At 26.8% G+C, this 11,945-nt stretch overlaps 1 protein-coding gene across 1 annotated transcript; it reads left to right on the forward strand.

Moving 5' to 3' along the window:
• Window positions 1-207: 207 nt before the first annotated feature.
• Window positions 208-10,057, forward strand: LOC136795256 (discoidin domain-containing receptor 2-like; the record flags this gene model as incomplete). The annotated part of the gene is given in 6 exon segments (XM_067045212.1): window positions 208-330; window positions 510-619; window positions 2,529-2,729; window positions 3,458-3,550; window positions 4,543-4,684; window positions 6,376-10,057. Coding segments are annotated over 6 exon segments (972 nt in total), but the record flags the coding sequence as incomplete, so codon positions are not given.
• Window positions 10,058-11,945: the final 1,888 nt, after the last annotated feature.

Below are 11,945 nucleotides of genomic sequence, written 5' to 3' on the forward strand. Positions count from 1 at the left end.
TTATGTAATAAAACTTTATATAACTGAAAATTTGTTTATAATTCATTATTATTACTGTGTTCAAGCATATAAAATGAGTAAGTTACTTATTGACATGAGTTACAGTTTCAAAACATTGTAAACACAATAATCATTATATTTTTTCCCAACAAAAAATTTACGTACTTTATTTCAATTCATTTTAATTTAATTTTAAACCTCTTTCAGACCCCTACCCCTCAGGATGTGCTGACTGCTCTTAAAAGGAGGCTTGAGCAGACCTCCGTGCCTGAATTTCCAAGACACCGCCTACGAATGATCACTCAACTTGGGGAAGGAGCTTTTGGAACGGTATTTATTACATTTATTTTTGTATATTTAATTATTGTGAGTTTTTTATGATTATCATGAGAATATTTTCTTTAATTTAAAAACTAATTTTATTGAGAATATTTACAAATTAGATGGCATTAAAAAAAAAAAACACTTACCATTATTTATAATATTCTGAATCTATTATTCCTCTCCAGGTTTATGTAGCCGAAGCTGATGGAATTCCAGAATATGGTCTTAATGCAAGTTTAGGAAAGAGGCTGGTAGCTGTGAAGTTCTTACTTAGAAATGCAACTGTTAAAGAAAAGTAAGTTAACTAGCACACTCACCATCCTTGTCAGATCTAACTAGTGCTGTTTTTTTCATATTTTTGTAATGACAAATAAAATAATCTCTGATCCTTTACCAATTTTATTTACATAATTTTTTGTTTGACAAATGAACCAATAACAAAACTTTAATGAAGTACATACACTATTATATTGAGATCGATATTTTATATTTCACAATTTATGCTATTTTAGTTCTACGATTTTTAATATTTGAAAAATTAAACTAATAAAGTGGTTTTCTGAAATATGTCAACTATAAATATTAATCTATTAACAATGCTTTATTAAAATAAATAAGTTTATTTTTTTTTTTATTCTAATAAAATTTATAACTTTTATTTACTGAACCTGAAAGCTAAGGAGCTTAGCTCTGAGAGCCCTTCGCCCTTTGTTACATTTTTATAAATAAATGATCCACCATCCCTTCACCGAAATAATTAGCTGACCTCAAAGGAGGGGCTGAGTGGTTGAGAAACGTGATGTGAGACAGTTGTGGGTAAAAGCCACAAAGAGGAAGCACCCCATCAGAGGTCTTATAAGGAGGGTTCCCTGCTTAGGGCTTAAGTAACATTTATATTTCATAAGGGAGCCTTCTTTTTCTCTTTTACCCTCTCAACTCTTGTGAAATCATGGATTATGCATAATAATAAATCACTTAATATTATCAGCATCTCCTCTCTCCCAAACTTTAAAAATTCTTCTAACTTGTCTAATAGATTTACTTCAAATACACTTTTCATAATATCTGGTCCTCCAGCATTACTTCGTGGTAATTTATGAGCCCCTTTATCCTCTTCTAAATGATATATGGTTCTTGAGGAGCTGTGAGAAATGTTTTTTGGCCAGAAGAAGAAGTCCAGGATAAATAAAAAAATTGGATTAAAACAAAGTTTGTTTACAAAATACCAAAAATTGTTAATACACCTATAAAAGATAAATTATGTTGAATCAATTGCTGCTATTACAATAATTGGGTTTAAAATGGGATTAAAGTAAAAAAAAATTATATTATTTATGAATACCAGTTAGTAATAGAAATATCAGATGAAAATATTTTTAGATTAATACCAAAATGATTAATTAATCTTTTTTTCCTGAACTTATTAAAATATTTTCTCACATTAAATAATAATGAAGTATTTAAAAACACAACATAGAATAATAAAACCCAGAAATTTAAAAATATACCCTATCATACTAATTTTGAAATAATTTAAACATAGTTAAATAACTTTAACAGTTTCATTCAATACATAATTTTGATAATTCAGATAAAAAATATTTATTCTACAGATAATTAATATTAATCAGTAAGGTTTATTAAAATTATTTTATTATCACTGTGCAACAGAAAAGACCCAGGTTAAGAAACTATTTAATGAACATAATAATTTTAGAATGTATTGTGACGTATGAAGTACAAAGATTTATTAAATTATAATATATTTAAAAACATGTACAATAATTTTGTAGTTAAAAATGTAGAACAAATAGTAAACAGAAATATGAAAAATGAAACTAAAGTGGATTGTACCTGATGCAGTAAAAGGTTTATTAATTGAGTTGAAAAGATGTAATAAAAGAAATAGCCTAGGGTTTAGAAGAAAAATTAATTAAATTAAACTAAAATTGTGCTAAATATGACATAACTGGAAATAATAAGTATAATAAAAAATTATTTTGTAAGGTTTTAAGCCTCAAATTAATGTTGTCTCTTTAATATAGTTCTACATAATAATGAACTATATAAATAGATTCTTCGGAACTAAAATGTTTTCATAGATTTTTTCTTAAATTAAAAATGTTTGTATAGAATAATTTTCCTTCTATATTTATTTTTAGTTTAGGGATTTATTTCTTAATATTTTTCTTTTGTTTTTTCAGAGTCGAGTTTCAGCGTGATGTTCGCATCCTGGGAGCATTAGAAGATGTGAATATCGCTCGTGTACTTGGGGTGTGCTGGCGTGAAGAACCATTCTGTGTTGTGATGGAATATTTAGAACATGGAGATCTAACTCAGTTCCTTAAAACTCATGTTCCTGCTGAAACAACCCACACACTTCCTCTTGGGGTCAAAACATTAAGGTAATAAATATGACCTTACGGCATACAACTAATTGCATCAATTTGATTTCAATGTTCTTAAAAATAGTGTAATGTTTTTAAAAATAAAAAATAGCAGTTAACTCTGGATTAAACACTTGGGGTACAGACATCCCCAACAGTCTTCAATGCAGCGTTCCTCTTCATTTGTTTGTAATAGAGATCAAAATTTTCTATTACCTGTCTTCCAAATGCCCTTCTAGGAATGAATATTGTCAGTTGAGGTCTCACTTCTGTTAGACTTATAATTTGAAAACAAATAGATATTACCAATTGTGATCTGCTTACCAAATGATTACCAATTGTCAACTGCTTTGATATAAACTGTAAAAAAATAAATATATTTTAAATTAATTTTAATAGTTTTTCTCACTGTCTATATATTATTTTATACACAGAAAAATTGTACTTATACACATAAAAAATTATAATGCACAAAAGTGACTACTCCAGATTTAAAACAAATAAGAAAGTTCAATTAAGTAGAGCTAACAAGAACCAGTAAAAATTTACTATGATTGAAACTTTAATGATTACTATTTTAATTTTGGATTGGCTCTGGAAGGAATGAAATGTTCTTTATTCCTTCTAAAATGTAAGTCTTTCCTCATACATGTAAAATTATTATAATATCCTTAAACAATTTGATACACTGTTTTTCTAGTATTTTTTTATGTAATGTTTTAACCTGAATATTTTATTATTTATAGTTTCAATTGTCTCCTCTACATGGCAACACAGATAGCTTCTGGCATGAGATATCTGGAGTCCTTGAATTTTGTTCATAGGGATCTTGCAACAAGGTAAATATTTTAGCAATAATTTTCAAATATAATTGTTATTTGATTATTATTTTTATTTCCAAAGCTATTTACAATAAAACTTGTTATAAAAATGAATATTTTTTAAGAAACAAATAATGTTTGTGGTTCCTAAAATAAGAAAAAAACAAAACAACAAAGTTCTAACAAAATGGAATAAATTACATCAGGAAATATTTTTAATAAATATACTTTTTTTTTGTTACTTAATTTGTGACATCCTTTTTGTAACAGTATAGTTTTAATGATGCTCTTAAAAACAGTGTATGTATTCTGCCCAGCCGAGGCTGTACAAATATTTGTGAATTCATCCTCTTTTAATAACCCATTAGCACCTTGAGTAATGAAACTGTGCTCTCCTTTTTTTTTTAAAGGATAATATTATTTTTGAGGGGCATGCATATTTTCTGATGTTAGGTTTGTTTTTAAATAATATATTAATAGGCTGATGTGTGTTTTAATATATGTATTTACCTAGCTCTTCATATTTAATTGCTTATAATTTACCATGTTTAAAAAGTTAATAATAGATAATCAGATGATAATTATTAAATGAATTTCTTATCAAATCTATTTTTATATCTATATAATTGCTGGAAATTAGTTTTCATCTTTTTCAATTTAAAAGATATTCACATTTCAATAAACGTAATAAAAATAGATACAAAATGCAATACAGTATTATAAGAAAGGATAAATGAAAATTAATTCATGCACCAAAAGAAAATTAAGAATTTTCTATATTTTTACAAGTGAATTAATTATTTAAAATAAAACTAAAGTTTTATGGCATTATTTTATTGTTATTTAATGTTGATGTTTTTAATTCTTATCTGATCTACTTTATTTTGCTCGGTGCTTTCTCTGATCTCCGCTCAGTCCTAATTAAAAAAAAAAACTTTATTTATTTTTTTAAACATGTTTGAACTGAAGCTTAAAATATCTCACTTTATAAATATTTTATATTATTTCAGAAACTGCCTAGTAGGAAAAGCTTATCAGATCAAAATCTCAGACTTTGGCACTGATAACGAAGCCTACGCTAGTGACTATTATAACGTCAATGGAAGTATGCCTCTTCCCGTACGTTGGATGGCATGGGAATCAGTATTCATGGTAAGTGTAAGAAGTCTATCCTTTTGCACCATTTTATTTTAAAAGGCTTTTATAAATTCTTATTAATAGGTTTAAAGTATTTCTTTATACACTATATTTGCAAAAATTTACTTTAATAAAATTCTCTTAATTTATGCTAATTATTAATATTTTTACTACTCATTAGAGCTTTAATTTTTCATGAGCATAAAAAAAAAAAAAAACAATACAATTTTTTTAACGAAACATTCTACCTACTAAATTATAATAAAGAATATATGCTCGATGAGATAAATTGTCTAAATCTGAAGCCAAATATCTTGGACAGATTTTTGTTAAAATTCTTATGCTGAAATCCAAATAAATTATTTTTAATGCCAAACGAAATTTTTTATCCATTATTTTGATTTTAGAAAGATTTAACAAAGGGCAGTAAAATACTTAAAAAACTGATAATTGCTAGTAAAAAATAGATTTAGATTTAAATACAAATAAAATAAAATACATGTTTATTTTCAAAATGATGATATTAGTTGTAAAATTTGAATGTTTTGATATGTATAAGAATCTCAGATGAACTCTATCTAATAGATTCAATAAGAAAAAAGAAATTTTAATGTGGTAAAAACTTTTTATTTTCTGATGTCAAACCAAGTCCATGAAACTATAAACAAGAGTTTAGCAAAATTGAAGACTACTTTTCATTGTCCTTTAAGGGTCTGAAACAAACACGTATTAACAGAATAACAATAATGAACAGTTTTTATAATTAAAGTAATGTGTAAAATAATTGGCCTTGAAGAAACATGAGTTATCCTTAGAATTCAGACAGCTATACAAGATCTGTGATCTATAACCAGTAAATATAATTGAAGTCCTGTGTCTCTTAGATATCAGACAACATTGTTCTATTTGAAAAATAAGTTATTGATTAATACTATATGTTCATTACTGGATGAGTTATATTCATTTAATGAGTTGTGCTAAAATCTTCCTTATTAAATTTCTTTATTTTAATATACCATAAACAACGTTTTGGGGTCATCGTCCCATCATCAGGTACCCTTAATATAATTATATTCTCAAATTTCGTTACTAAACTGATTTCCTTATTCAGTCCTTTGGTATAATAGTCCTCCATAACCTTATTTCAAGTCTTGTTGATATAATGCTTTTAGATTTACCCATATTTTTTATATATCAACTTTTATGTATTAATTTATTTTTAAAAAAACTAACAGCTATATTATTATTGTTATTGTTATACCTAATGACAAAGTAAGGAGACCAGTTAATTATGAAATATGAGAGTATAATTATATTAAGAGTACCTGATGATGGGGCAATGACTCCAAAATGTTGTTTATGATATATTAAAAAAAAAGAAATTTAATAAGGAAGAGTTTTTCACTACAACTCATCTAAGTTATTGATTAAATGTAGTTAGGTGAAATGTATGGATTGGTAGTTATTTTATCATCCTGTCTTGCTCATATTTTGTAAACTTAACAACAAAATACAGTATAAGAAAAATCTTATGTTGTTAAACACTTCACTAAATACAAACATAAACTTTAATGTCTATTCCCATCAAGCTATGAAAATCGGTGCTGGAGATGATTATATGGTAAAAGAAATGGTTTTCGGAAGAATGTGTTTTTTTTTATACCATAAAATTATCAACTAATCAAATGTTGCATTACCTTTTTCAGGGGAAATACACAACAAAGAGTGATGTATGGTCATTTGGTGTGACACTTTGGGAGATCCTTTGTCTCTGCAGAAGGAGACCATTCGACTCACTCACTGATGCTGAAGTGGTTGAAAATCTAGCCCATCTCCGAGATGAAACTGGTGGATTTGAACCTCTTCCCAGACCACCAGCCCCGTGCACAAAAGACATCGCAGATTTGATGGCAGAGTGTTGGAGGACTTCTGAAATACAAAGACCTACATTCTGCCAGATACACCTTTTCCTTCAAAGGAAGAACCTCGGGTATGCTCCTGTTTCGTGAAAATGTTTTTAGGAGTTGATGGATTTTTAATTTATTTATCATAATTTTTTTTTCTTTAACTGATTTCTAAAGTCTAATAGCTCAGTACCCTTCAATGTTGAGTAAAAATATAATGATTAAATTACTAAAATTCATTTTTAAAATTTCTTTTTTTATCTTGTATGAAATATATTTGAATTCTACTGATTAACTGAGTATGTACTTCTAGAACTTCTTTTATTTTTATTTATTTTTTTTAATTACAAACAGTTCTATCTTATCTATTATTCCAAGTAATTAGTATTTTTGAAGTATCATGATGAGGGGCAATTCTTTTCTTGGAGATCAGTTATAAAAAAAAAAAAAAGAATGACTGGCTAGTACTATATAATTTTCAAAACTCTAAAAATTGTTTTTCTATATTGATCTTAACACATGCAAAAAGCTATATGTCTGTCAGAAGATGACTACTTGTTTTTAATAAAAGCATGACCAAAAGAAAAATATTTATATATGTATAGACACTATTAAAAATGAATGCGAACCTTTCAGAAGGTTCACTAAATAAAAATGTAACTCTCCATTGTTATATTAAAGTTATTAATGTATATGGCAATGTATATTTTGTAAATCACTATATGTATGTTGTATGTAAAAGTTTATGATGTAATCTATTATTTTTAAAAATATATATATAGTTGTTCTTTGTACGTATTCTCCCTTTTGTTCAATGCTTTTTTCTTTTCTTTTTTTATATTTGTTTTCATTTGCATGAAAAACTTTTATTATTAGAATTGATGGTGTTTTGATATTGTTTATTTATTATTAATTTTTAAAAACTTGTTGTTTATTACCAAGTCAAGCTACTTTTACTAAACTTCATTTATACAAAATTATTTTTCTTTTAAATTTGAAATCACTGAATAGTTCTGGATTAAATAGTATTTAGATAAAATGGAGTTTTGTAAATGAATCTTCTTTATGAATTTTTAAGTTTTGAACACTGTAACTTAGTTTTAACTGGTATCAATGTAATCTTACACTAGTGAAGAACTATAATGCTCATTTGTAACTTGTGCTTAAGCATTTGCATGTACTAAATTTATTTCATTGCACCAGTTTATGGTGCTCTGTTTATAATGTAAAGTGATATTAAAGACTTGCCTGTAAATAATTTGATATATGCATTAATTATAGGTAGTTATGTAACTGGAAGTAAATACATAATATTAGTACATATATATAAAATATTCAAATGTATGCACTCATCTCCATAACGTAGAATAAGGTGCATTTTATCCTTTTGTAAATAAAAATTAAAAAAACAACATCGAATTATTAAAACTAATGGAATTTTCAGAGAACGCTATGAGAACCCTTTAATATCACCAGCTTGAACCTGAAGCTTGTGCGAATTTATTTCTAATGATTTTTATTGTACCAGTTGTCTAATATATTTTTGTTTATAACCAGTTGGTATAGAGGATATTTTATTCTAAAAGAGAAGAAAATTTTATCACCACAATTGATCTTTTGAAATGTTTTCAATTATATATTTTCTTAAAGAACTTCTTGTTAAATGCTAATTATTGCAACTAGCTCCTTATTCAGGGAGAGTTGTGTGACCAATATAACTTCTAGTTTTGTGCGTAGATCTTTTATTTTATTGCATATTTATATATGTACATATATATAACACCAGTGTAAAGTAAATATATTTAAATAAATGAGTTGTATCAATTTTCATACTCGACATATTATATAATTTTTAGAATGATTTTATGAGGATGTCAAATACAGAGCCACGGACAGATGAGGATATCTATCAAGTATTTGTAAATAAAGTAAATATTATTTATTGAGAACATATCTATCTATTTGAAGTTTATTATGAGACAGGGAACAGAACAGATGATATTTTAATACAAAATTATCGAGAAATATAAATGACAATAAGATATAGTAATGCAGTTTGTACAATTACTATTAACAAGCAATTTAGAGTTTGATAAATGATTATGTTATTTAGTTTATTGATTGATAACACAGATTAAAGCTTTTTAGAATCATTAGCTTAAAAATAAGTGTTTTTAACTATTTAGATTCTCTAGTTTATTAGCAATTTATTCCAACTTTTTATTTATTTTTCGTTTTGTTCTTTGTTTAATCCATTGGCTGATAAAAGCGATGCATTGTGGTGACAATCATACTGACTGCGAGAAAATTCTCCTCACATTTCCTCTCAAGGCATTTCTTTAGTTTTTCTCACATCTAGTATACTTGTCTATTGTTTGATATGTTAGCAATGTGTGGATATTTTCTTGACATGTTATTCGCAGTTTTATAACACTGTTCGAAATTTGTAATCTTAAGGTCAGTTGTAAACTAATAAATCTTTGTATACGTAAGTATCTAACCTTTCTAAAGGATACTCCTCTAGCTGTATTGTATTTCTCAACTGGTGTTTAAAAAAAAAATAAAATAAAATAATAATTGAAGCTAAATGTTTACTGAGGCATGTTGCTTTATAGACTAAGTATCAGATCGTATTTTCAATGTTAAGTTTTGTAATTTATAGAATGTATATACCTTTATGATGTATGATTTGTATTAAATATTGATTATGTGATATATAGCAAGCCAATCATATTCTTATGTTTGGTTATGGTTTCCGTAAGCCTACAATTGTATATAATACTATATATGAATGTGGTAATTAGTATGTGTTTATGGTTTATTATAGTAGGACCATTTTTAGTATTTATAATTATACATATTGACTATACGGTCGAATGAGTTTATTTATAAATAATTCTGTATTAAAAGTTTAAGTTATCAATCCTAGTCATAAAATTAAAAATAGATTTTTAACTGATTGTAGATTTGCGTGTTCAGCGATGAGACTCTTGTACATTTTTAATGTTATATGTATATAGTTTAGATAAATGGTGTTTTGATCGACATTGATAACATCTGATGTCTATATATGTAAGTCTATATTTGGCTATATAATAGTAGTTTTGGCACGATTAGACACCTCAAGACTTTAAGCACGAAAAACATCGACATTAATAAGTAAATAAATTTATTGACTATTTTCTTAAAACTTATCGACATGCGAAAGCATGAATCGGTGTTTCTCTTTCACAGTGATTAGGGTCTATCTAAGTGCACAACGACCTTTCTCGTATAACAAATTATTTAAATAGTTATTTATTTAATGACTACATATCAGACTGTATGAAATTTATTCTATTATGTTTCATTCGGTTTACTTTTTTGTACTTTCTCCATTCAATGAAAAGAATGGCACTAATTATTATTTAATATATTGTATATTGGTCTTGATTAGAAAATGACCATACTGTTTAATAAAAATGAAATAAACAGTTATTGTTCACTTGATGTTTTATTTTATATTTTCCCATTCTCAATTGTTTACTAAGTTTTGTTTGGTCAGGCTTAATTTACATCTATCATATATTCTAAGTGTAGTTTGAAAAAATATACTTTTTGTAATTAAAATATATTGGTCAATATCCATGTCTTTTGAATTTCTATAATGTGTAAATTATTGAATATTTGAAGATACAAATTATAAATAGGAAAAACTTATTGAGTATTAGTGGTAATTATTTTTTATTATAACTTACACATACACCAAAATATATGAATATAAATAGGCCCTATTTTGCCAAATCTGGTACTCTCCCAAACCAAAATTTATTTAAACTATGAAGGAGATAGGCAGGGATGCAGTCAACAAAAAATAATTCTCAGCTTACTTGATTCAGCGAATAAATAGTTTAGAACTATATTTTGTTTCTTGTTGGCAGCGGCCAGGACCATCTCCTCATATTCACTTACAGTCAATCATATATATATTTATTATGGATAAATATGTTTATAAGTCTCAAATGAAAGCTTGAGATTCACATTTTTCAATGGTCATGTTTTTAGAAATCCCTCAATTATGGTTCTAATGTTGTATGAAACATCAGCTGCTGTAGAGGAAAAAAAAATTGATAAAGGATCCTTTGAAATTTCATTCAGGCTGGCATCTAAGGGTTTTTTAGGACACTGATAAAGGGAGAATTCAGCATCAGATTTTCGAAATTTAAGTGATGCATTTAACATTGGACCGGAGTTTCTAATCAATCGCTCAATTTAAACCCACAGCCAGACAATTATAAGGGCAATCGAAACAAAAACCTTGTTTTAAAAATTAACTCTTTTGGAGCTAAACAAACTCTCATAAGCCCTACTTATCTACATGGGAATGTACTTAATTTCTTTTTTTTTTTTTTTTTCCAGAGAAAATTGTACAAACAAAAAAAAACTAGGTTTGTAGTATAAATTAATAACATAACTAATGTTTTGATAGGTTCCTATCATTAAACAATACCATTATAAACCTTTCCTTCTTTATTTATTACAAAATTTAAAATTGCAATGTATCAAAGGAAAATACCAAAATATTGGTAATATTAATTTAGAAGATTGGCGACAAAAGCTAATTACAGTGAATTTTTGTTTATCCGAGCCATCCGTTAAAAAAATTTTTAATCTGGATTTTCTGTTCTATGAAGTTGATTATATTAATTTAAAAAAAGAATTAAATATGATTTATGAAAATTTGATGTAAAGTATATTTTTTTAACATAATTCAAAAAAAATGATATACATTATAAACACCCTACATTCTAGTAGGCCTTTGTTTTTGTTCAAAATATGCGGCTGTAGTCAGTGTTAAAGTGTGATGTAAAAATTAATTTGTTATTGTACACAAGCTGCTTTGTGGCAAACTGTTAATATATGGATTGTATCACTAGCCGTTGCAATAATCCTTTGTTTGGCGAGCAGTTGTTATGAAGCCTTTGTTGTGACCACTTCCAAGCAAGTGTTCTTTGTTCTCACTAAAGTAAGAATGTTTTATGTTATATAACTGTAACAAATAAAACAGCTAAAACATTTAAAACATATTATTTGTGTCAACCGCCATTCAACTGGCTATGGGCCCAGGTAATTTGCGAAATTAAAATTTGTAGTAAGACAGTAAAAACAGTTTAGTAGTGTTTGTTTGAGTTCAAATACTTCGTAAAGTAAGAAAATTTAAGTTTGTTGGTAGTGCAAACAGTAACATTGTAAAATGGATTTCAACAGCTTCAATGAAATAAATCAGATTCAGCCACTGACAGGACCAGAGAACTTCCAAATGTGGAAATTTAAAGTAAACATCTTCTTTAAAGCCAATGGGTTGTATGAGGTTATTTTTAAAGATTTTGAGC

Source organism: Halyomorpha halys, unplaced genomic scaffold (genome assembly GCF_000696795.3).
Source record: "Halyomorpha halys isolate HHAL.00 unplaced genomic scaffold, Hhal_1.1 Scaffold1830.1, whole genome shotgun sequence".
Lineage (NCBI taxonomy): Eukaryota > Metazoa > Arthropoda > Insecta > Hemiptera > Pentatomidae > Halyomorpha > Halyomorpha halys.